At 42.6% G+C, this 27312-nt stretch overlaps 1 protein-coding gene across 2 annotated transcripts in view; it reads left to right on the top strand.

The window, feature by feature from the left end:
* Positions 1–899: 899 nt before the first annotated feature.
* The window catches only part of Exph5 (exophilin 5), a 74949-nt gene continuing 48536 nt past the window's right edge, over positions 900–27312 (top strand). The window contains exon 1 of one of the 2 annotated variants that reach the window (XM_013143685.3): positions 900–1177. In XM_013143685.3, the coding sequence (XP_012999139.2) occupies positions 1059–1177 (119 nt within the window). In that variant the 5' untranslated portion in view covers positions 900–1058. Of the gene's footprint in view, positions 1178–1215; positions 21283–27312 lie in introns of those variants that run through there. The other variant, XM_063255714.1, reaches the window with a different exon arrangement.

Genomic DNA, 27312 nt, shown 5'->3' with positions numbered 1-27312 from the left:
GGCCAAAACATGTTTATTTTCATGTTTTTGATACAGATACAAAATTTTTATTGTGCTCACTTACCATAAAAAGAGGCATGCAGAAGTTTATTTTAGATGTTAGTGATCATCACTACCACCAAGAAAATGAGCAAATCCAGAGTCTGGAAATTCCATCTGACATAGCTGTATTTGTGTAGGAAGTGAAGCCAAGAGGAGAAAAACATATTTTATGAAAAGACTTGATACTTTTTAAAATAAGTATGAATGTCTTAAAATTTCTATCATGACTTCATTACATCGTAGAATAGTTGACTCTCAATGACAAGTGATTTCTGTGGTTCAAAGGATTAAATTTCAGTTTAGTGAGAGATGCTTTCTACCATTCTTTGTCCTGGATTACCTTCTAAACTATCATAAATGGGTTTTGTCGGTTGGTTTTCCAAAGTCTGAAGATGCCTTCTGTGGGACGGCTGTGGTAGTGGTGGTGGTGCTGGAGGGGGCAGTGTATGAGAGACTGGAAACTTGGGGAAGAATTCTCTCCAAGGCTTTGCTGCTTTAGCGTTTCTGCCAGCCTGGTCCACAAGGGCAGGTGATTCCAGCCTTTGCGCGTCTTAGTGTCTGTGCTGCCGAGGCTCCACGTGTCCCGCAGTGCTGTTTCTAGGAACTCCTGGCTATTGCACAGGAAGGGTAGTTATGAGTGTGTCTCCCTTTCACGCCTACTGTTAACCAAACTCAAGTTGTAAGAGCGGACGGCAACCGCCATAGCAGACAGCTGGGGCCGGCCCTGCAGCCAGGCCTGCGCTCGGCAGGGTTCCGCGGGCCTGCGCGCTCGGACGCTCCGCGGTGGGAGCCCGGACAGTCCGCGGGCGGGGCGGCTCCTCCTGCTCCCGCCCGGCCGGCGTCTGGGGCGGGCGGCGCCCGGCGTGCGTCCAGGTGCGGTCGGTGCGCCCGAGGGCGCCCCCGCGTGTCGTCACGCTGCGCCCCGAGGGCGCCCCGCGTCGGCGGTCGGCGCTGCGCGGCGGGACTCGCCGGCTCGGGCTCCGGAGACGCCGCTGCGGCGGGGCGCCCGCACCGACATGACGGGAGTCCCTGGCGGCCGCGACCTCGGCTTCCTGAGCGGCGAGGAGGCCAGGGCGATCCTCCGGGTGCTGGAGCGACACGAGGCGCTGCAGCGCGCGGAGAAGGCGCGGCTCAGGTACGGCGCTGCGGCCCGGCTCGGGCGCGTGCGGCTCCGGCTGCCGGCGGGGCCGGGCCGGAGGGGGCGCCCTGCGGGGGCGGGCGAGGCGGCGGCCCTCCGTGGGCAGGGCGGCCCGGCGCTGGCGGGGCTCGGGGACCCGCGCGGTCCTGCGTGGAGGTGCCGTGGTGAGAGACGGGACGGCACCCGGCTGGCGGCACCGCCCGGAGCTCAGCCGCGGCCTCGGTGGCCACCGCTGGGGGCCTGCGCCCCTGCTGCTCCGGCTCTGCCCTGACGTCCGCGCCCACCGCCCCCCAAGGTCCTCCCGCGGCCCTCAGCCTTCAGGACCCCCCGCCGGCTGGGAAACCCTCGTCTGCACTCTTCTCTCCCAGCAGGAGTTTTGGTGGCGGAGGGAAATGGGAAGTTTGAGGATGTGAGTTTTATGCTGTCATACTAGTCTGCCGTAAAAAAAAAAAAAAAAAAAAAAAAAAAGTCTTCATCACTCTCCTGATGTAGACAGTGTGTCCGCCTGAGCACAGTGCGTCCATTGCCACCCACACTTGGAGATGCTCACATGTTTACGGGCACCCCCGACCCTGGGAAGAACTTGAGAGCTGCACGGAGTGTGGCTTCAGCACAGAAGTATCTCCCAGACAGACTCTTCTGTGTGTGGTACTGGAACCCTTCCTTGTCCCTGAAGATGGGGCTCAAGTGTACGTTGGGAAATTGAAGGTGGAATTAGGAAATAAATACAGGGAAGGAAGCTTCTATTTAGGATGTGATCAATTTGACTTCTCATAGACTTTGAAAGAGTGACATGATTTATTTTAATTTTATTGTAATTGTCATTCAGAGGAATTTTGTCCTTTTATATTTGACTTCATGCTTGGCGTTATTGTGTGTTCCCTACAGCAGTTAGGTCGCCCAGTTCAGTTGGCTTTGGAGGCAGCTGGATCTGTACATTGATGGCAAAGCCCAGTGGCCTAGATCTTTCTTTCTTCCTTTTTTTTTTTTTTTTTTTTTTTTCTTGGTTGAGAGGGGGTCTCCTTATGTAGTTCAGCCTGGTCTTGAACTCGCTATATACCCCATAGGGGCTTGAACTCAGGACAGTCATCCTGCCTCAGCCTCCTGAGTGCTGGAATTACAGTCGTGCACCAACAGGCCTGGTTTGGACTAGATTTTAGAATGAACAGTGTAGCACATTTCCTGATTTCACACTGTTCGCATCCTAAATGACGCATCAGCAAGGAAAAGCCACAATATTAATATTAAAATCAATATTAACGCTTAAAATACTAAAGTACTTACCAAAACAATTTCAAAAATGTCACCATTAAACTATAAAACTAAGATAGAAGGTTAGACCAAATCCCCAAAGTAGTAATTTCTAGTACTTTCTTTACCCCTTGTTAGTTCCCAGCCCCTCCTGTTTATTAATTGCTCATGCCTGGATGGCAGCTACACAGGGCTCTTCTACTTCTGTGCTTCACATGCATTTGCTTAGTAGCAGATACTGGCACACAGAAAGGGCTTGGGATAAATGTCACCTTGGCTGCTGCTTCTGCTTTCTCTATTAGTAGTTTCCAAAATTTAAAAAATCTACATGAGGCTGGGGATTTAGCTCAGCAGCTTAAGCATCTGCGTTGTGAGCCATGAGTCGTGAGTTCGATCCCCGGTACCAGTAAAAAAAAAAAAAATCTACACACAATAACATCCAAGTCAGGAGACCTGTTTGAGATACTCTAGGGGCCTTTTTACTAAACAGTATCAACAAACACCCTCAAAATCGCTTGGCTAGGATTATAGACTACCAAATGTGGGAGTTGGATAAGTTAGCTAGTTGGAGGATATCTCAGTAAGTCAGTTGTATCTATAATAGACTTGAGGTGTCCATAAGACAAGAAGAAATATCCCATAGTCATAAATATAGGTGTACAGTGACACACAGCCCCAGAGATGTTCACGTGGGCGCTGAAACTGTGAGAACAGAGGAGACGGTGACCCCGTGCACGGAACTGCTCCTGAACACAGAACTTTCCCTGATTTGCCCTCATCCCTACCAGACTTCTTGAGTTCCAGCTTAATGGGAAAGTATTTGCATTAAATATAATAGTTAATGTTTCTAATACATTCAGTTTATTCAAATTTTATGAAAATCACCAAGCTGCAAGTTGATAAATAGGCAAAAAGATAGAAATAAATCTTCACTCTAGAAGATAGTCAACAATAAACAGAACAGATGGGAAAATGTTCACTCTTACAGGAATAAATGAAAAAGCAATCTTGAGATACCACATTGCCCCTTTAAAAATAACAGAAAAAAACTGTTGGTGATAATGAGAGTGAAACAGGTTGTCTGATGTTAGTAACATAAGTGAACTGCAAGCCTTTGAGTGAGCAGTATCACAATGTATCTATAAAGATATGCCTTGCCTTTGATCCAATTGTCTAATTTTTAGGTATTTCTCATTAGTCTGAGACGAAGGTAGAAAAGATTCCACATCAACATTTATTAACTGCTGCTTTTTAATATAATAACAGTAATTATTGCAGTAATGATAACAGCTAACGTTTATTGTAGCCTTTAACTGTACACTAGGTACTGTATTAAATATATTACACAGATTTAATTAATCCTCCTAGTAACTCCTTTAGGCACACTCTTTAATTCCCATTTCACAGAGAAGAAAGCAACTTACACAAGTTGAGTATCTCATCTAAATTAAGCAGTTGAGTATCTTACCCACGTTAAACAGCTCAAATCAAGGTCTATTTCAAAACTGTTTTATCCATCAGTACTGAATAATACAACCATCCCTTGGGATAGGTATTGTCAATGGCATTTTACAGAAAGGAAAGTTAAATTTAAAAAAGTCGGGGAATTTGTCCAGGAAATGGTTCACAAATGATTGACCTAGAATTTAAACCAAAATTGATTTGGCTCCAAAACTACATATGTATGTATACAGACATACACATATATATGTGATCTCAACTAGCACATATTTTTATAAATGTAGTCCCATAAATATCTTTTTTTAAAATCAGTTTTTTAAAAACCACAATTACAACCCCTACCACCCCACCTCCATCAACAGCTCTCATGAATGAAACTCCGAAAGAGAACATACTGCTGTAGCTTGTATCACCACAGTAAGCAGGAAACAGATACCAGGAAGACAAAAATGTTTACTTTTCCTGTTACAGAAAACTTATGAAATGTAAGATGTTACGATGCTTGATATAATGTGGTTGACAAATGACGTCTAGATTTAGACCTTCTTTGCTCAATAGTAAGATTACAGCCCAGAAAGCTTTTCCATAATTTATTTGTTTCTGATTGATTTACACTCGTGTCCTTGAGATGTTGCATAGTTTTGAAGGCTACTGTATGTTGTAATGTTGTGAAATGGTCCATAGCTAGTAGAAGCAGCATCATTTTGCAAAGATGAAAAGCCAGATACACTAGCCTCTTGTCTGTCTTTGGCTTTCTGCCTGGCCTCTTCTCTGCTGGCCTGTGAAATTTGCCCCTAAGAGATAAGAATTTCAAGAGACACCAAATCCCTAATTGTCAGGAATTCTACTATATGCCAGACAATATTGGCTATGAGATTACGGCAGAGAATGAAAGCGGATTCTGTCCTAAATGGCTTCAGTCGGTGAATGTTTTTATTGATAGCAGAGCCTGTAAATGAAGTGCTCATATCAATGTAATCCATTTGAGAGGTGCCCTGTGTGACTGGAAAAGGGACCATGAAATCAGTGCCTAGCATATTCCCAGAAGAACTGAAAACATCATACCACAGTGATATATGTGCACCCATGTTTATAGCAGCACAATTTGTAATAGCCAGGTCTTGGAAACAACCTAAGTGTCCATCAACTGAGGAATGGATAAAAATGTGTGGTATTTTTATACAATGGAGTACTACTCAGCTATAAAGAATGATCACACTAAGATATTTATAAATAAATGGGCGCAACTTGAGACCATACTCATAAGCGAAATAAATCAAACTCACATGTATAAATACTGTATAGTCTCCCTACTGTAAGAAATAGTAAGAGCACATAAGAATTTATGGTAATGATGACTCCCCATTACATTGCTTTGAAGCCTTATAATGTTTTCATTCATTAGATGAAATGGTTTTAACCTGTTTTGTTTGATGTTATTATCTGTGATGGTATGAACAGCTATTTTGAAGAAAATAAGTCATAATAGCCAGTGCTGATTTAATATCATCTTACTGTGGAGTCCTGCCATGCGTCTGTTCTTCTGTTTCCTCTGGTTCTATCATGTTGTATCTTATTCGATTGTATATGTGTGATAATATAAAGAAATTTTCTATGGAAAATGAGATAATATAGTAGCCATTGTTCATTTTCTGTTATTTGGTTCTCTATGCCCTGTAATACTTTCATTCTCTTCAATGGTTTTATACTATCTTTCTATGTTTGATACTATTATATATGAAGTTATGCTCAACTATTTCAAAGAAAGAGACATTATGATAGGCACTGTTAATTACGGATTGTCTTCTGGTGAAATACTGTGTCGCTTGCATTATTCTGTTCTGATCTGCTTTGTTACGTCCTGTTTTGTCTTAATCTCTTTAAAATTAAAAAAAAAGAAAAGAAAAGAAATCAGTGCCTAGAAGTAAAGGTGTGCCCTACAGGTTTAAGTGTTTTGCCATGTGACAGTGGTGTCAGATTAATACCATGACTTTCTGAGGAGGCTGTGCTTTCCAACAATAGGGAATTTGTTAATTCCCTTAACCAAGGCGGGAAGTTTCTTGCAGATTATTCTTCATGTTACTCCTTTGGAGTGGTCTCCCTGGGCAATACACATAGGACAACTATGGTAACATAGGCCATAACCCAAGGGCAAACTGTGGTGTCCTTTTTAAGCTTTGTGATATTATACATCCTTTAATTTTTAAAGTTTGTTAGTTATGTTTGTTTTTAGCCTCATCCTAAACCTGGTATTGCCAGGATTTTAATTTTATTTTTCCAAAGCTTGCAAAAGCCAGACACAGAGGCACACACCTGTCCTATAATCCCAGATACTGGAGGCTAGATGAGGAGGATTGGAAGTTTCAGTCCATCCTGGGTAACTTGGCAGGACCTTGTCTCAAAGCAGTTTGTAAAAGGATTAGGAATGTGACTCAGTGTAGAGCACTGCTGGATTCATCCTCAGTCCAGGGCTGGGAAAAGGCAGGAACAAGAACTCTAATGAAGCCTACCATTTACTGAACATTTGCTTTCTGCCCAGCTGTGTGGATGCATTGTCTCATTTAATTCTCACAGCAGCCTGATGACTTGGGGGCTTTGAATAAATCTCCACCCTAGAGAGGAAGCTCAGCGAGGGGGACAAGTAACTGTCCTGAGAAGCACTAGCAAGCTGGGAACTGTTGGATTTGCAACTGCGTCAGCAAGCAGTCGCTGTAGTGCTGCCTCCCACAGTACAAGAAAACTGTGACTTCCCGCTCATCACCCTTCTGGCTTGTAACAAAGCCATGAGCAAAATCTTCTCCTATTAAAGCTCTTGGTATTTCCACTGACCATGAAAATAGCAAACAGACTATTGTGGGAGGTCATGTGCCCAACCAAAAGGTGAGGATGGTTATTCCTAAAGAAAATGAAATAATAAATATTGAAGGACAATTTTCAGTAGCTTCCTATATAGGAAAACTTCTGACCACCACTTATGTTAACAAACGTGTATATGTGTTTTGTAAGGATGCAGTCTAAATTGTTAGGCTTGCTGTCTTGGGAATGATATTTAATTGACTTGAACTCTTTTACTATTTTATTTCTTGCATTTATTGTGTTATAAAAAATAATGATGACAGTTTTTAATAATGAAATGCAGAATGTTTTTACCTTTACAAATGTTTTTTAAAATAACTTCTTTATTTAAAATGTCTAAGTGTAGAAGAACTGTAGTATACTAGTGTATACACGTGTGCGTTGGTGCGCAGTAAATCGTACACCATCCTTGAGCCCTGGGCTCGAGGGTTATCTCAGGTGGAGAGCCTCGCATACTTAGTGTGTGCTCATTACCCAGCAAGATGAACTGGGACTTATGCTTACAAGACAGGGAAAGAAAGGTCTGGGAAGCCGTGGAAAGGGGTGGTTGCTTCCGCAGCACACGTACTAAGATTGGAAACCAGTAAGCAACAACAGAAGGACCGCTTGAGTTAGTCTGAAAATACTTTCCTTCCTCATTAGCATAGACATCCTTAACCGAGAACCACATGAAGGGCAAAGGAAGGTCAGGCGAGGGCCAGAAGAAAGTGTTTTTCTTCCTTGTTAGCACACACATGCTTTAAAACTGGGCAGCGGTGGCGAGAGCCTTGCCTAAGCGTTGACCTTCACACGCCTGGGGAAATTCTGTCCTTCACCTGCATCCAGGGCTGCAGCCTGTGGCATCTGAGAACCGCGCTCGGCTCCCTCGCCTTCTCAGGAATGTTTCCTTGTTGACATTGCCAACAACCCCACTGCAAGGCTGCCCTTCAAATATTAAGTTGGCACGCCAAGCAGTAGCCAACTTCCTCATTCCACTGTGTGACAGCTTTCTAGTGATGAAAGACGAAACTGAGAGCTAAAAAGTTGTGATTTTTAAAGATTGCTGTCCAGTTTTCTTTGGTTTCAACTTCAAAACAAAGCATTTATCAGCAGTGGAAGGAAAAGAGAGTAATGGGAAGAGAGTAAATTACCTATCCTGGTAGCTGCTCTGTGTTCTCCATTACTATACTTTTATTTTTAAAGAATGTTTATAAATAGAAAAACACACAGGACGTAACCGTTTGAAACTCGCTTCTTTAACTCTGTAACACGGCTTTGAGATTTGCCCAAGTTGTATGTATCGGTAATTCATCCCTTCAGATTGCTGAGTGGTACATGTTCTATTACGTGATACATGGGCATCGCAGTTATTTATCCAGGCATCTGCTGAAGAACATTTGTAGTGTTTCCAGGTTTGGATGATATTGAATAGAGCTGCTATCCATGTCTGTGTGCAGATTTTTGTGTGAAGATTTGTGTTTTTATTAGGAGTAAAATCAAAAGATCTCTTATTTTTAACTTTATAAGAAACTGCCAAATTATTTTGCCCCAGACCTATAATATTTTGAATTCCTACCATCAGTGTATAGAGGTTCTAGTTTTTTCCTCAGTTGTTTGTGCAGCTATCATAAAATACCTTAGATTGCGCAATTTATAAACAACAGAAATGTACTGCTGACAGTTCAAGAGTCTGAGAAGTCCACAATCAAGGTATGTTTGGTACCTAATAGGGTGGGCAGTGCCTTCTGGGTGCACTCACGTGGCGGAAGAGGCCAGAGTCTCCCCCTCAAGGCTTTTTGTAAGGGTGCTAATCTTAGCCCACTAATTACTTCCCAAAGGCCCTACCTCTTATTACTACCAGCATGAGGCTTACATTTCAACTTTGCTAAACTCACTTATTGCACAATGTCTTTTAGTTTTTGGTAGTTTTTTTTTTTTTTTTTTGAGTGGTAATCTATGTAAACAATTGTCATCTGCAAATAAAGGCAGTTACTTACATTTGTTTTGTTTTGTTTTAATTTGGTTTGGTTTTCTTTTGAGACAGGGTCTCACTGTGTTGCTCAGGGTGTCAAACTTACTATGTAGCCCAGTTGGGTCTCAAATTCATGGCAGTCCTCCTGCCTCAGCCTCCCGAGTGCTGGGATTACAGGCATCATCACGTGCCCTGGGTACATGTCTTATGTTTGATATGCATGTGTTTTATTTCTTCTCTTTGTCTAATATTGGCTAGGACTTCAAACATGATATTGAATAAGAATGTTGAAATTATACATCCTTGTTTTGTAGCCAAGTACAGTATTCGGTTTTCACTGTTAGGTGTGATGTTAGCTCTAAGTGGTGGTTCTGTTTTGTTTTAGATGCATTTTATCAGATTCTATTTCTTGCTGCTAAAATTTTTTGTCCATTTTTTAAATATATAAGTTAACATGATCATATAATTTTTGTTCCTTAGACTATTGATATGGCAGTGTAAAGTAACAAATTTTAAAATATCAAACCAGCCTTCCTCTTGGAGGCTGAACTGTGTTCTCTTTAGAAATATATTTCATTTATATTTATATATTGTTATACATTATATATAAAATATATTTTATACTATATATACAATATAATGTGTATGTATATATGTGCTGTGGTCCTAATCCTCGGTACTCAGGATGTGACCTCATTTGGAGTTCCGGACTTTACAGAGGTAATCAATTAAAATGAAATCGCTATGTCATGAGGTGGCTCCTATTCTAATATAAAGGCTGTCCTTACAAAGAGGAATATTTAGACACTGAAAGGCATGAGGGAAATGCCATGAGCCAAGGAGAGTGAGGCTTCCACAAACCAAGGACAGCAGGAGCTGGAGCCAGGCTGGGCAGGCCCGGCGTGAGCCCTCAGGGGGACCACAGCGCGCCCCCCCCCCCCATCTCTGGCCTCCAGATCTGTGGGACGATGAATTTTTCTTCACTCGGTTATTTTATTTACATGTCTGCAGTGCTGGGCATGAGCCCAGGGCCTGGCAGACGGCAGGTAAGCTGTCTACCAGTGAACTGTGATCCCAGTCCATGAATCAAAAACACTTGAAAAAATTACATCTGTACCAAAAATGTGCAGGCTTTTTTCTTGTCATTATTTCCTAAATAGTACGCAACTCTTTATGTAATATTTACGTTGCCTTAGATTTTGCAAGTAATCTAGATCAGAAGACTCAAGCATGTGGGAGGATGTGTGTATATGGTGTATATGGAGGGGTATTCAAATACTATGCCATTTTATGTAACAATTAAAACTCTACAGATGCTGGCATTTACGGTGGTAATGGTAATAGGGTATTCTGGGACTTTGCCCCATGAATGCTAAGGAAAGACCCTGTTTACCTGAATTTACTTCTTGTAGCTCTTTTGCAATGTAGCTATTCCAAGTTTCCTTCTGGTAAACTTGCCCTCACACTTGAAGAACTCCCCTTAGGAAGTCCTGCAGCAAGTCTGCTCCCAGCGGAGTCTGTGTTTCTTTATGTGTAAATCTGGTTCACTCTCATACCTGAAGGGCGTCCTCCTGGATATCCGGTTCCGATGGACAGTTTATTCCCTCACCACTTCACAGCGCTGTGCCCGCGGGCTCCTCTCCTCTCCTGCAGTCTTCCCTGACTTTGTAGTTCCTTAGCGCTCCCCTTTCAGTGCTCTGCCCTCCAGCAGGAGAGTACACTGTAAGGACGCCTGCCGCCCCCTGGGCACCACAGCACCCGTCAGCCCTCAGCCTCTCCTCCCGCAGTTCCAGCGCCCGTGGGCCCTGGTACCACGGCCCTTGCGGTCAGGACACCTTGCCTTTGCTCTCCAGCCTGAACTAGGGGTCTTCCCAGGAACTGTCTCCATTCACACCGTGCCCACTTCCGACTCTGGATTGCCCTCAACACAGACAAGAATAAGTTCATGGCTGCTTTTCTTTCACCATGTGCATATGACTACTTAGGTTCCTCAGGTAACTGCTCTGTGCATTTATCCATGTTTCATGGCGAGGAGAGAAGGGATAGAAAGTGGTTATTCGGCCTTCCCTGGAGCCAGAATGGTCTGGAATTAGGGTTTTTTTTTGGGGGGGGGGGTGACTTTTCAAGTTTTTTTATTTTAAAGAAAAAAAAATAACAGAAAATTCAAGAAGCAAACAAATCAAAAAACAACAAAAGTAAAACAATAACAAAGAATAACAATAGCTATATAAGTTTTCAAAACAAGATGATAGGAATTTAGCAATGGTCATTATATTGCATATCGTAAAATAGTTGCTCAGATTACCAGGTACAAGAATAAAACAAACAGTACAATGGAACAAAACATTGGATTTCAAAAATAAGACAGAAGGAGATCCCGCACAGTTGCTATGATGCGTATTGTTACCTCCAAATAGATGCTCAGACTACCAGCTGTAGGCCTGCAGGGCAAGCAGTTCCAGCGTTAAGTTGCTCTGTTCACTTCCATCGCTGTCGTCTCAGCCTGACTCCCCCGAATCAGCCTGCTGCTTATGGGGGCGGAGGGTGGCACCCTTGTCTCCCAGGCACACACAGGCTGGCCCGCGGGAGGGCGTGGTTTGGCTGCTGGATTCTCTTCCGTTCCCCATGGTGGCTCTCTACTTTTTATGGAATCTTTTATTGAGTTAAAGTTCATGTAATGTAAAATTATCTACTTTGAAGTGAACAATTCATGGCATTTTGTACATTCACAGTGTTGTGCAATTACCACCTCTATGCAGTATAAAAACGTTTTTGTCACCCTCAAGTAGAACGTGTGAGGTTGTTACTCTCCTTTCCCTTCTGCCCCTAACTCTAGAACCCGCTAATCAGTTTTCCATCTCTGTGAATGTACTTATTCTGGGCATTTCGTATTAATCGAATCCTATAAAATACAGCCGTCCTGGTCATGATGGTGCAGGCCTGGAATCCCTGCACCAAGGGGAACCGAGGCAGGAGCATCACAAGATTGAGGCCACTCTGCTACGTGATGAGATCCTGTCTCAAGAAAGAAAAAGGAAAAAAGTAGCCTTTTGTGCCTGGGTTCTTAACATGGTTTTGAGGTTCCTCCACCTTACAGCATATATCAGTATTTTGATCCTTGCTAGAATAATATTCTCTTATGTGGATGTACCACAGCTGGTTTATCCATTCATCCACTGATAGAAATTTGGATCATTCACTATTTAGCTATTGGGAACAATGTGGGTACAAACAACTACCTTCTAAGTATTGTGAACCTGTTCTCAAGAATATATGGGGAGTGTGTTTAACTGTGTGTTTAAGACGAAACTCAAATTGTCTTTCCCGCATTCACTTTTAACATAGTTATAGTCGTACTGTTTGTATTTATATTCCTTATATAATATTAGAACATAAAAATAACCTCCTCAAATTAAAGACTCGAGTGGCTATATAAAATACATAATTATATATTTAGTTAACTATCCATTATTTTAGTTCCATTGATGTTTTACTCAGTGTGTTTTTATTGTACGTTAAACGACACTGTGGCAAACTAGTGCGTGCATTCAGGCTGGTATGGCCATGGCCGTACAGTCTTAATTCAAATAATCTCTCTGGAGTAAATTTCAAAATGTAGAATAATTAGGTTAAATGATGTAAATGTTTTCTAAGTTTTTGTTACTTGTTCCCAAGTTGTTTTCCAAGATTATTTTACCATATTAGTATGTGTCTACCATACTATTCCTAGCACTAGACGGTGTTTTTTTTTTCATATCTGCTAATTTTGTAGGAAATTACTTTTCATGTGCTTTATTTAGATTCTAATGTTGTGGTTACAGCAAACTTAAACTTCTTTATAAATTTACTATTCATTTGTGTTTCTTGATTTATGCATGTTATTCGTATTTTTGCCTATTTATGTATCTAGCTCTGCATCTAGAATTCTCATCACAATCAACAGAAAAGCTAAACACAGCTTTAAGAAATTGGAACCAGGTGTGGTGACGCATACCTATAATCCTAGCACTCAGGAGGCAGAGGCAGGAGGATTGCTGCAAGTTCGATGCCAGCCTAGGCTACAAAGCAAGTTCAAGCCAGCCTGAACTGCATAGTGAGACCCTGTCTCAAAAAGAAAAAGAAATTGGAGGTAAATTTTATGGCATAACAAAACAACTGGAATTAGGCAGCTGCTAGCTGGCTTAGTGGTTTCGGGACATTAAACAGGACAGATGTCTTTGTAATGTAATACGGCTACAGCTTCTCTGGGCATCACATTCATGTTCAGGGCAGGAAGAAGAGGGGAAAGCAGACCCAGGGGTGCGAGTGTTCCTTTTATCATGGAGATAAGATCTTGCCCAGATGTTTTCCAAGCATATCTCTCCTTTTATGTGTCATTAACTAGAACCAGAGTTTAGGCCTCCGTTAGCTGTGAAGAAGCTAAGAAACCAGGGGATGGGACTGAAGTGCTTTGTTACGCGTGGCTCAGCCAGGATCCAGCCCTGGCCCGGACACACTGCTGCTGCCGGAACCGAGAAGGGAGGGACATGGCAGGGCGCATGCCTGACGGCCACCAGCACAATGTGGCGCAGGGTTGGCACAGTTTGTTTTATTGATTTATATGTCTCTCGGTAAATTGAGGAAGTTGGCTTTTAACTTACTTACCATGGACATTCCCCAGCTTCCAGCTTGCACTTAGATTTTATTTATCTGAAAATAGTTTTTCTTCATTTGTATGTAATAAAATGTACAAAGTTTAAATTTTTTTCATTTTGTTTTTAAGATAGTAGGTTCTTCTCAGACACAAATCAGGTCAGTATTCACATCTGGACCAGTCATGACAGCACAAGTATCTATAGTCCCAGCTTCTAGGCAAGCTGGAGCAGGAAGATTGTTTGAGATCAACACAGAAACCTCATTTTTTTTTTTCTGAGACTTGCTAATGCAGTTCAGGCTGGCCTTGAACTCACAGCAGTACTCCTGCCTCAGCCTCCCACGTACTGGGCTTACAGGCATGTGTCACCAAGCCTGGCAAGACCTCATTTTAAAAAAATCTCTTCTAATTTTAAAACCTTTTAAAATATTTTAACATATATATTTTGTCTCTAAAGTAGGATAAGTATATAAATTGATTTTTCCCCAAATAGCTAGTGAGTTGTCTTGATAACATTTATTTCCATCCATTTCTAGAACCCATGATACACAGTAGGTCCTTTTTATTTATCTGTGGTTTTACTTTCAGTGATTTGAATTACTCATGATCAACCAAAATGTGAAAATATGTGGAAAATTCTACACATAATATTTAAAGTGTGCCCTGCTGAAATCTCGCACTGTCTAGCTCTGTCTCACCTGCGATATAAATCAGTCCTCTGTCCAGGATAGCCACCCTGATCCCCTGCCTGTTAGGTGTTTAGTAGCTGACTTGCTTTTCAGCTGGACTGTTGAGTGCTGCAGTGCTTGTGGCCACGTAACTTTGTGTAGGAGCACCTGTGGACTTCACGTCAAATCTTCTTGGAGACCTCGTATTGTCTTACATCATAGTGTTGTACGATAAGATATTCTGAAAGAGAATGACCGTGTTTACATAACTTCTAAAGCAACATATTGTTATTATTAATTGCTGATCACTTACAGTACTTAATTTATGTTTAAATTTATCATAGGGTGGAAAACACAGTATATATAGGGCTGGGTACCAACCAGTCTCAAGCTTCCACTTGGGGTTCAGGACACAGCCTTCGTGGATAATGTGGAGACTACGGAACAACCAACCAACCAAGTAACAAACAGCTGACTAAATGTTACAACATCAGCTTTTGTGGAATAAGGCGATTGAGGGGAAGAGGCCTTCGTAGAAAAAAGCAAGATTGCCATAATATAGATGAGTGCAGAGAGTTAATGGATTTGCTTGTATTTCTTTTTTCTTCCTATTTCTTATGCCAAGTGACAAACCCAGCTGAAGATAGACCACTGGTCTTGAAGTCTCCAAAAAGGTGACCTGACTGCCGTTTAGATCTGGTTTTTTTTCCAAAGCAAACCAGTGTCCTGGTAGGGTGGTGTGATATGGTAAATGCATTTCCTTACTTCCATCCATGGTTCCTGGCTCGTAACTCCCTTCCAGGCCGTATGGAGCAGAATATCTTTTCCTCAAGGCAGATCATAAAAATTATAATCTAGCTTCCTCTCTTCCATCCTCCATGGAGCTGCTGAGCTTAAAAGAAATTCTCTGGCTACCTCCTCCGATGAGATGATTGACTTTGATTTCAGAAGGGGCCTTGCCAGACATCCAGGAGAAGAAATGCGGAAGCCCATGAACAGATGGGCCTTCTGGGTTTCCCCACTCAGCCTCACTACTAGATCCTAACCTTCTGTCCAGTCACATTTCATCCATACTTGGATCATGCCTGTGCAGGGGGGTCTCCAGACAAGCCCCAAGTGCCAGGGTTCAAGGCGCGGCCACAAGGGGAAGGTCCTGCAGAGCCGCACAGTGGAGAGGGCCTGGGCGCTCCATGCCCCTCACCGCATCTTCATTTATACCTTTGTTATTCATAGGAAACCAGTAAATGTGTTCTTCTGAGTTCAGTAAGTAGAGGGTTGTGGGAATCTCGACTTCAGCCAGACAGAAGCACAGGAAAAGCAATCTGGGGTTTTCTGCTGGCATCTGAACTCTGTGGGGAGGGGGAACTAGCTCCAGGTTGACAGTGTCAGAACTGAATTGAACTAAAAGCTGGCAGAAAGCACTGCGTGAGTTCTGGTCACAAAAATCTTCGTGTGGATTGCTGTGGTGTGAGAGCAGAGGAAAAGTAGTTTGTTTTTGTAACAGAAGTAGTATACATTTTTAACTTATAACAAAACTAATTTGCTTTAAGAACTACCTAACCAGAAGGACAAGCCATTAAAAGGATGTCTAGACAGGTAGGAAGACAAAACAGAACTTCATCTGTTACAAAGTTAATGTTTCCTACTTACAAGTCAGCTAGAGAAAAGCTCTTTAGGAGACCATTGTCTGTTGGTCAGTCATGATCCAATCAGGAAAATGGAGATTATTCTGTATTTAAATAGAATATTTGTCATGAATGGGCCACAGAGTAACAGAAAGGAGCAAGAAAACAATCAGGGCAGTGAGGCAAACCAGAGATAGACACAATCAGGAAGCTTCTGCCGCCCGTAGGTGGGAAGCAGTTTCGCACTGGTGACTGGCTCTCCTGGGGAGGGGCCGCCTGCTTTGTTGTGCTGACCAGTTTCAAGCCAGCAAGTTTAACGATCAGTTGCAAAATCCTTGAATATTTAAAAGTCTGCTGATATGAGTCAGTGCAAGCCAACTCTACCGTAGGACTGCCTGAAGAGTCAAGGGGAGCAGGTGGTATTATCCAAGCCCTTAGGCTGAGATCCCCCCAAAGAAAGGGGAGCCATGAGTGACCCGGGGTTTGGAGATGTGAGAGACAGCCACTTTCAGAAGTTGTTCATGAGGCAGAGAGAAGAGGAGAAATACACTGACTACATCTGTCTTCTCACCCCCAGCCTAGCAGTTTCTCATGGAAACTGGTTAGAAGCAACTGGTTAGGCAGGTAACCTGGGGAATGCAGCCAGTAGAGGTCACCTTCCTGCTCCACACGGCAGAGCCGGGAGGTAAAACTGCATGTCCTCTTCAATTTCTGTTCCCTTCCCTCGTCCTTTAGATGCTGTGTTCTCTCACCGCCAGTTCACGGGTTGCGTCCCTGCCTGAACATTCTCTCCGGTGTCCGCTGCTCTCGCCACGCTCGCCTTTGCGCCTTTCCGTGTCCTGTCTCTGCTTCTGCACCCTGGGAGGTGCCTTTCTGTGCTGTGTCTTGTCTCTGCCTCACTCTTCTCCGGATCTTCTTTCCAGAAAGGGACCGTGACAGGCTCTGTCATGCATGCAGCAGTCAGGGTCTTTGGGTAGAAAGGAAGAAAGTCTCATTCCTGGCAATTTAGGTAAAGGAAGCTTTGTGGAAAAGTTATGCCTGAACTGGAGCCAGAATTTGAAGGACTCAGAACATGAAGATGTTCCTGGGGACCAGCCACTCGCTCTGCTGGCCTCTCACAGTCTGCACTGACCTCCTCCCGGGATGCTGATCACACCCCACATTCATGTTGCTGCATTCTCAGTTGGTTACTCGCCCTGGTCCAGATGCTGGTGGTCATGTCCATCGTACCAGGTCACTGATGCATCTCTAGCCAGCCTAGGCCCAAATATCTACTCTGCAACACCTCCAAGAGATGGGGACGGGGACTGAGCGTGGGGGACCCTAAGTGAGGGTGATCCACTGCTCAGTTCAGCTGCAGCAGTGAAGCTGGGTGGAGGGTGCTGAGACTCAGCCCTCCCGGGGGAGCTATGCATTTGCTTTCTCTGTGCTCTGTGTCCGCCTGTGCCCAGAGACTAATTGGCACATCTGATGTGTCTGTCTGGCATCTGCGATGACAAGTTGTAGGCTACGGGCTCTGCTAAGAAAGCTTTTCAACTTTGGCTGAATAAAATCACAATTATCTGGGAAATACCAGAACTACCAGTACCAGATGGTGCCCTGAGACGTTCTAGCCTAATTGCGCTACATCTAGGTCGATGCAGTACTTTTTTATAAAGTTCTTCAGTGACTGTTGTGCACCAAGGGATTCCTGGGCAGTTAAATCACGGACTGCACTTGTCCTGTCTTTCCTGTGCTCTTTCACACGAGTTAAAAGACTGCTAATTTCACACAAAACCCTGTCATTTGGAAGGAGAAAGCCTGGGATCCTACAAAAAGACAAATAAGAGGGCCATGCCTGGCACAGTATAATAAACCTTATGGGTGGTATTTTCCTACTCTAAAATCACTTAACAGGATCAAAGGGACTTTCTGCCCCTCAAACTGTTCAGTTTGGCACCTGGAAAACCACTTTTTACTTGTGTTGTTTTTGTTTTATTTTGCTGCCCACTGAGTATGGGTTCGTGTAAACACAAATGGTATAATAGTCACAAGGTAATTCGATCCTGGCCTTATGAACTGAGTTCCTTGAATCCCACTGTTGTCAGAAATTCTTCACACTGGCTTTGTTCAATGCCTGTCTTTAAAACTGATGCCATGTATTTTATGAATGGTTTCCTTTTTTTCCCCCCAAAAGTCATTTTTTATTCAGAAATCATAAAGGCGTATGCAACGACGTTGGGAACTGTGCTGTGTGAGGCCTAATTTGCTGGCTCGCTTGTAGCATTTGCCCCTGAGCTTGCACTGCGAAGCTGCTCTTCGGGGTCTCCAGGAGCCAAGGAAGAACTCTGCTGCGGAAAGTTGTTCCTAAGTATTGGCTCTAGGTTCTTCTCTCCTCACTGCAGGAAAGGTGCTAGTATGCGAGTGGGGTGTCCAGCAAGGGGCTCATACTTTCATTGGGGAGCACGTAAGGAAGAGTATGGCCCGTGGTCCACACTGGTCTGCTTCCAGATACCTCTTCCTCCTCGGCGACATCAGGGAGGGCACAGGTTCCGCGCCCCACCCTCAGCAATCTGCCTCCTCACCCACCAAAACTCATTTTTACTTGTAGGTCACAGTACAACGCTGGCTCCAGTGAAGCAACTGGAGGCCAGTAAATTAGGTCATGTCTGTCCATCGTTGTTTAATTGCTCTGCCACTGTCATCCAGGCAAAGTCTTAAACCAGTTTATGAGTAACACAGTTCCTGCAGGGTAGCCGTATCCACCTTCAAAGCCATACCAGATCCCACCCCCGCGGTTCTGCCAAGGTCTGGTTCAGCTTCCGCCAGGCTTTCTTCCCACTTCCCCGTGTGCCAATGTTTAGCGCCTTGTTTGGGGCCTCCCAGAGCCTTAAGGAGAACTCTGAGAGACAAAATGATACATAAATACTAATTTTTTATTAAAAACTATTTCCATATGTCCATAGACCAACTCATGAAAATTACAGATGCCAGATTTGCAAACAGTTCCCCAAAGCATCAGGGATAGTTTTATCATTCAAGTGGCACAAAAGCTTTTCTGTTTGCAGCTTACCTCAGCTTTATCTCTGAGGCACTTGGGTACAAGTGACAGCCTCCTAAAGATGGAAAATGCTACAGTTCTGAATGTGAGGTCATTTCAGGAAGTAAGTCAGACTCTGGCTACTTCTTTTTTGGTACCAGAGATTGAACTCACAACCTTGCACTTGCTAGGCAGGTAGTTCTGCCACTGAGCTTAATTCCCAGCCCTGGCTACTTCTTTGGCTTGGATCTGCCTTCCTTCCTGGGAGGCAGGTAGTCACCAGGATTTTAACTATGGGTCAGTCAGCAGTTAGTGTTAGGAGTGGCACTGCAGTTTCATCTTCTTGTCTCAGAGTTGCCATTATTTAGCAGGGGTATTGGAATCCTATGTACCTCATTCTGGAGATATAAAAAATGCTCTGTACAATCTTTCAATGCAGTGAAGGAAAAGGATTTTAAAACAGCTTTAATAACCATGATCCATAGATACCAAAATCCCTTATTTAAGCTATGTAGAAAAAAGAAGAAAAATATAAATAAATAAATGATGTAGGCCGGGCATAGTGGTGCACCACTCTAACCCCAGGACCTGGGAGGCTGGAGCAGGAGGGTCACTGCAAGTTTGAGGCCAGCTTGCACTATGCAAGCACCAGCTTGCACAAGACCCTGTCTCAAAAAACCAAAATATTTTAATAATAAGATAAAATTAAAAATGTAGTATTTGCAGATTGCCCATGCGTATCCTCTCATTTACTTTAAAGCATCATTAGATGATTTATTCTTAATAAAATGTAAGTGCTATGTAAATAGTTGTTAAACTATATTAATTAGGGAATCAAGACCAGAAAAAGACTATTCAATACAGATGAACATTTTTCAAATGTTTTAAATCCATAGTTGGTGGAAGCCCCAGACTATGGAGGACTAGCTATGTCTTCACTACAGTGTTGCAAATCATAGATAATTATGTACAGGCACAGAGAGATCATTTAACCGTGTACTGGAGAAGACCATTCTGAACGGCTTCTTGAGGAGGTGAGAGGTGAGAAAGACAGTCCTCATGCAGTGAGCAGCGTCAGTAAAGGCACCGAGATGTGAGAGATTGGTGAGACTGAGGCACTGTCTGCATCCTCTCTATAGAATACAGATTGAGAGGCAGTGACGGGCAAGAGCGTGAGATACAGAGAGACGGGAGCGGGTCGTGGGAGCCTGCGTGCTCCGCTGAGGACTCCAGGATGTCAGAACTGGAGGGGGCGGGAAGCCCCTGAAATGTTTAGAGCGAGTTTTAGTCAGATTGTCTTAGTGCCTGCTTCTGGGTGAAGTCTGGATTAGAGGCGAGGCTGCACATGGGGGCTTAGCACGTCCCCCAAAGTTCATACGTTGGAAACTTATTCCCCAATGCGGTAGTGTTTGGAGCTGGAGCCTGATGAGAGGTGCCTGGGTCATAAGAGCTCTGCCCCAGAAAAGCATTAAGTGCGTTATCTCAGGAACAGACTAGTTATCAGGAGTGTGGGCTCCTTATGAAAGCAAGTTTGGCTGCCTCTCGTTTGCCTTCTGTTGCCCTCCTGCCTTCCATCCTGGTATGAAACACCGTTAAGTCCCTTAACAATGCTAATGTCATGCTTCAGTCTTTGCAGCCTCTAAATCCATGAGAAAGAAGGGGTTTTTTTTTCTTTATAAATTTCCTGGTCTGTGGTATTCTGTTATAGCAACCCCAAATGGATTATACAGGCCCGTACCCAGGGAAGAAAAGGAGAAAGATTCAAGAATTAGGAGGAAATAGCTAACTCAAGCCAAATTAGAAAGCATGGTGGCTGATTCGCTGAGGGAGGAAGGAGAAAAGAGTGTGTATATGAACTTAGGTTTTTGGCTTTGTTAAGTTTCCAGTGTTCAACTTCTGTTTATACTGAAACTAATGAATCCAGATGGACTCCGGTGTGTGAGTGCAGAGTGAGAAAAATATCTGAATACTAAAGAGCTTCATTTCCTCTACTAACTTTGAAATGTTTAGAGACATTTTCCCTTGATGTATGTGTCTTAGCAGTTGAGGTCAGGTTGGAGGCCTGGGACCAGGCTTGGAGGGGAAGGAATAGTGGGCAGATTTTAAAGAATAGTTCCAGCCAGGAAGCCTGGAGATGTTCCCCAGCTCCAGATGGCCTGGCAAAGGGCTTCTGGGGGAGAGACTGGCAGTGGCCTCGTGACCACTAAGCAGGGAACTGATAGGCCAACAGAAACCACCCCAGGGGCAAGCCACGGTGAGCAGCCTGCCGGACAGCAGGTGCCGGCCAGCAGGAGGAAAGTCAGGTGCCTTCATTTCCTGCCTTTCAGCTGTGGGCTTGGTCCGGAGCTTTATCTTGCTCCTCTTCTAAACAAAAATAATTAGGACCAACTGATTATTGAGACACTCAAGAGAAAAAAAAAGACCATAGGACATTTCACTTCAGGTAGCTGTTTGTCCTCCTGAGCAGCGGCAGGCCATCTCTCCAGCACCCTGGCTCAGGGTGCCCTGAGGGCGATCCCCACTTCCCTGTGTCCTGCCAGACCAGCTCAGGAATTGTGGGCTCGGTCCTAAGCTTGCCCAGAGTCACGGAAGAAAGAAGCAAAGTTAACGTTCTACCGTGGGCTGCCAGCACCCCCAGGTAAGCTGCTGTGCACTAATGTGAATGTCCTGGAAGCTCATTTGGCCTTGTTATTTTAGAATTTGTGTATTTTGAACACACTGTTTCGGAATCAAAATAACAAGGTTAGGAATTATATATCTTCAATTATATCTTTAAGATAGTAAAGGAACGGGATATCCCTTTTCAAGTGTATCAACTTGATTTACTTAAGTAAATCCCAGCATTTTGAGGGATCAAATGAGTGATGTTTTCACTTACATTAAAATAAGACACAGTTGAAAAATATTTTGATCATCTAATATTTGTATGAAATATGAAATCTGTATAGGATCAAAGACAGTGGTGGGTGAATCCATGACGCACATGTTACTGTATATTTTAAAACAAAAGACATTAATGTGTGGGTTGTTTTTTCTAAACGGAAACCTCAGTATTCAGGTTTAATTGTTGTAGTGACACTTTGTAATAAACAAGTGGGTTTTGGTTTGCAGTTTGGCACTCAGTCTCTAAAAGGTTCACTATCACTAGTCTTAAGAAATTTATGATCAGGGATGGGGGTTTAGCTCAGCGGCATAAGCGCCTGCCTTGCAAGCAGGGAGTCGTGAGTTCAATCCCTGGTACCGATAAAAATGAAAAAGGCAAAAAAAAAAAAGAAAAGAAATTTATAATCTATTCAAGAAAACAGGATATGAGAATTTAAAAAATGTTACAGGTTCTGCACAAGACTAAGCAGTTTACAAATGAGATGAAGATGAGTAAGACCTGAGTTCATTAGGAAACCCTCGTACATAGGCTGCCCTTCGAGGGCGGTGTGATACGGGCCTGAGAGCCTGGGTGGGGAGAAGCTGCCGTCAGGGTTTGTTAACACTTCCATTGAATCAGTCCTAAGAAACATAAATTTGATTCCTAGTTGGAATATGCAAATCTTCATTTCAGAAAACCCATTCAGGTCACTATTGGACTCTAAAATCCTAAAGAAAGACTGGGGTTTAAAAAAAGACGCGTTGATTGTGCCATTGCTGGCTTCCCCTCAAACTTTTCATCACCTTTGGTAACTTGCACTACACGGTCACTAATTTTTTTGTTTTAGAGAGAAAAAAACAATAAAAATGATAGAGAATTTTAAAAAAGATAATAGAGTAATAATGGTTAATATATTTCATGTTGTTATCTTCAAAGCAGTTTGCTCAGAGTACAAAATATGGGCATGAAACACTGATCAAACAGGATAAAAACAAATCACTCTTTTCAATGAACTGATAGAAATTAGCAGGATTATTATCTTAGGTACCTTGCGTGTGTGTGTGTGTGTGTGTGCGCGTGTGCATGTGTGTGCGTGTGTGTTTTCCCTCCCTTCTTTTCTCCTTTCCCCCATCTCAGTTGTTCTTTACTTTTGAGCAGTTTCTTCCCCTTTCACAATATCTGTTGTACATTTTGGATCTTATTTATTCTTTCAGTTTTTTACGCTAGAGAGACAATACAATGTTTACATGACAGTCTGATTTATTTCATTTATGAGTATGATCTCAAATTGCTTCCATTTTTCCAAAAAAAGCCTCAATATTATCCTTCTTTATAGCTGAGTAGTACTCCATTGTATAAACATACCACATCTTTTTTATCCATTCCTCAGTTGATGGGCATTCGGGTTGTTTCTAAGACTTAGCTATTATAAATTGTGCCCTATAAATCTTGGTGCACATATGTCACTGTATTTTTAATTCTTCTGGGAAAATACCCAGGAGGGGAATAGCTGGGCTGAGTGGGACTGGTAATGCTACTTTCTGAGGAATCTCCACACTGTTTTCCACAGTGCTTGTACCAATCTACACTCCCGCCAACGGTGGAGAAGGGTTTCTTTTTACCCACAGCCCTGCCAGTATTTGTTATTGGTTGATTTTTTTTTCCTTTTTGAATTTATGACCTCACACTTGCCAGGCAGGTGCTTATGCTGCTGAGCTAAATCCCACCCCATATTGGTTGATTTTTTGATGATAACCATTCTTAGTAGGGTGAGATGGAATCTCAGTGTTGTTTTAATTAGTGTTTCTCCAATAACCAATGATGTTGAACATTTTTTAATGTATTTATTTGCCATTTGTATTTCGTCATCTGAGAACTGTGTATTTATCTCACATGCCCATTTTGGATTGGGTCTTTGAATTTGGGGAGGGTCTGATTTTTTTCAATTCTTTATTTGTACTAGATAGAAGTCCTTTGTCTGAGGGACAGTTAAATAAAATATTTTTTCCATTCTGTGGGTTTCCTTTTCACTTTGTTGGTGATTTCCTTTGAGGTGCAAAAACTTTTTAAGAAGATGAGATCCTAGTTGTTGATTCTTTGAGGTATTCTCATGCAGTTTGGGTTTGGTTTATGAACTGTTTCTCTATCCCTATGTCTTCAAGATTTCTATCTACTTTGTCTTCTAGTAGATTTATTTTCTCTGTTTTAATATTTAGATCTTTATCCATTTTGACTTTAGTGCATGATGACAGACATGGGTCTAGTTTTAGTCTTTGGCATATGGAGAGCCAGTTTTTCCAGCACCATTTATTAAAGGGGTTGTCTTTCTTCCAGCGAACATATTTGATCTCTTGTTAAAGATAAGGTAACTGAGTGCATTCACTGATTTTTAACAGCCTGGCACATCGCAATGAGATTTAACTATTTTTATTTTACTTTTAGATCCTATACATTTTAAATAGGAAAAGGCACAGAGCATTTTCTGACACAGAAGAAGTGAGGGTGTGTTTTTTACCTTTCCCTCTCCAGCTTCGTTGCATCAGGGAGAATCATGCAGTATGTTGGTGCAGCTGTGTGAGTGAGCTGATGGCCTGAGGCAGAAAATCTTAGCTTCCCCTTCAAACCTTGTTTTTTCCTGAGTTCATACGGAGCTTCTAGAAGACTTCTGTGATATTAGTGTCAAATCTTCTCACGTGGATTTACCAAGGAATTGAGAGAATTTCAGGAACTTTTTATTTATAGCCTGATGACACAGTACAGTAATGAAAATATTAATAATTTATCTCAATGAATAATTCAACAAGTTTTTCAGATGTAGGGTTGGCAAATAAGAACTTTGTATACCATTATCACAACCAGGACAAAACAAAGCTAAATCATCCACTTACTTCCTCTGCTCAGATTATTCTCTATGCCAATGAATCCCCCGTAAACACACACCAAAATTACTTTCCAGATCACTGAGTCATTTATTGCAGAATGAGCGTCACTATAGATGGAAAGCAGTGGGTAAGACCCTACCTTAACAGGGTCTATACTCTAGAAATTCTGGTTTAACTTTGAGGTCCCTCTTCACACGTGCTCTTCCCGCACTTAGCTAGAATTAATCTTACCCTTCTTCATGGTTCTTACCCTAAGGTTCTTTGTTTTCGGTTACAATGCTCTGTTGTGTCATGTGTTTTATCACAGATACTTTTTCTGTATCTTTTTCTTCACGGGTTTTCTCTTCATCCTTACACATTTAAATGCTCACTATAGTTGAATTTTTTTTTAGTCAAAAAGACATTATTCAACTCTTTAGCTAAGTGCCAGCACTGAATTGGGTGATGCACAGAGTCTGTAGGAAGGGAGCTGTACGCAGAAGAGAAACTTGGAAAATGGCCCAGAAGGCGTAACAACCATGGAACGCTTGAAATTTAGTGTTTAGATGAGTAAATAGCGGGAAACCAATCCAGACAGGTAAAGTAGACGTTGGACATGAAGAGCTCAGCTCCACAGATAAGAAAAATGAGACATCAATGTTATTTCATGAGCTCATGTTACAAAAGGGAGTTGGAATCCATCACTTGATCTCTGCTATTCAGCCCCGGCACACACATATCAGCTCAGGCAGTAATTCTGTGGCAGTCTGGGGCAGTTCACTAGAAAGAGATAGAGATAATGATAGTGTCCATGACACTAGTGTCTGTATGGCTAGGCTACATTACATCACTGTGCTTATTCCAGCCTGAACAGAGAGGCAAGGACAAAAAAGAAGCAAACAGCCAAGAAAGTGAGGTGTTCAGAAGGCAGTATTCGGCCTGGGCGTGGCATGTGGTGCATGTTACTGCTGTTTAGACCAACGTGTGAGCGACACTCTGAAGCAAATACTGAGAGTTGTCAACCTTGTCATTCTTTTCATGCTTTATCTTAAACATCATGGAGCCATTAGTTTCAGGACACTCAGGTTAAAATAGTAAGTCAAGGTATTGAGTAGATGAGTCATAAGTAACTACTCAAATTCTGCAAACATATGAAATAATGTTCAGCAACCCAAAAGGGAAAGAGATAGAACTCTTTCTGTTGTTTTTGTTTGTTTTGGACCTTTTGGATTATCAAAAATTAAAAATCATACTAGCTAGTTGGCTGAAGGTATGGGAAATGAACCTTTATATGGAGAAAAATTTGATACAATCTTTAAAGTAATTTGTCTATATATTTCATAAGTTATTAAAATATGTTCATCCTTTGGCATAATAAATCCACTTCAAAGAAGTTTATTCTACAAAATTAAATAGAGTTGTACATAGTACCAGCCTGAATTATATTTAATATTTTAACTGTGAAAAATTAGAAATAACTTATGTATCCAACAATAAGGGAGAAGGTACACAGGATGCACTGGTAGAATATTGACATAGCACAAACATTGTTACTATGCTATTAAATCTGAAGTGTATTTGCACAACAGTATGTTTAGTACACAAGCACTTTTTAAACATACATACACACATGCGCAAGAGAGAGTTACGGAGTATGATCAGAAAGCATTTTAGTTTTATCTGTTTTCTCCTTAAATAAAAACAAGGGACTCCCATGACCTTGCTGCTCACTCATATAATGGAAGTCTTTTGGTCATTTTGGAGTAATCAGGAGATAATTAGAATGTCCAGTCCCGGCCTAATTCCAGCTTTGTCAAGAAGAGGAGCCCCTTGTCCTGGTGGAGACGCTGCTTGCTGCACTGACGTCCCTTGGCACTGGCTTCCACCCCGCCCTTCCGCAGTGGGCTCTGAGCACTCCAGGACTGAGTGGATGGTGGTGACTGTGAGGAGAGGGACGAGCTTGGGTGGGAAATGTACACTGGGACGGTTGCTTGACTGCAGTAGTTTCAGGGCGACCTCAGACTCTGAGTTGGACAGGTGTTTAAATCTGCCTCTTTTCTTCTGTGTGCTCCTGGGTTTTCCAGAGATGCCCATGGCCAGGCACTGGCAACTCCTTTGATGCAGATGACGTGCTGTCCCCTGTTCTCTGCTGAGGACCTGCAGATTCACCCACAGCTGCTTTCTACCAAGGCTTCTTTGCCCTTAGAGCCAACTGTTGACAGCACGAACTGGAGCAGTCCCCTTCCTTCACGGCCTCTCATCCTCAGGAAACATCTTCTCCACTCTTTCCTGAGATACCTAGAAATAAGCACTGATTTTCCCCCAAACTCTAAGGGAGATGACTTCCAGTAGTATTGTTGAAGCCCTTCTTAAAGAAAACCTTTTCACAAATACCCCCTGTCTCCATTCTTCTGACCCAGTGTGGATGGTGGGACTTGTAACACTAACAAGTGGGCTTTGGGTTTTCTTTGTTTTTATAAATTCTACAAAGCAAGTTCCCTTGAATGGTCTTCTCATAACTCATTTGTATGTGTGGAATCCCCCTCAGCCAAAACAGTGACAGGCAGCATTCCAGTCCCATGTTACGCTTACTTTAAAACACTTGGATGAGTGTCTCCGGTTCTGGCATAAGCATAACTTTTTCTTCCATGTTGTTCTATGATTTCCAAGTCTATAGCATTAAGTACAATTTTACTTTCGTAGTTAAAAAACAAAGACTTTGTAATGGCAAAGCAAAGTCAGTTTTGTTGGCAGTTGAAATTTCTTGTCCAGATGCTAAAAAGTTCCTTTGCAAAAACCATTCCTACCTGTTGCTTGTAGCTAGAAGTTTTAGTTTCGCTGTTTTGGGTGACAAGGAAAATGCGGTAGTTTGCCACAGGTGGTGGCGGCACTTTCCTGTAGGATACAATGGGGAGTGAATAAACACAGGAAATATCCAGCCAGC

The sequence above is a fragment of the Cavia porcellus genome, unplaced genomic scaffold (assembly GCF_034190915.1).
Source record: "Cavia porcellus strain 051 isolate PalLab524CR breed Dunkin Hartley unplaced genomic scaffold, mCavPor4.1 scaffold_9, whole genome shotgun sequence".
Lineage (NCBI taxonomy): Eukaryota > Metazoa > Chordata > Mammalia > Rodentia > Caviidae > Cavia > Cavia porcellus.
The sequence above is the reverse complement of the archived record's forward strand: the minus strand, read 5'-3'. Positions and strand labels throughout refer to the sequence as shown.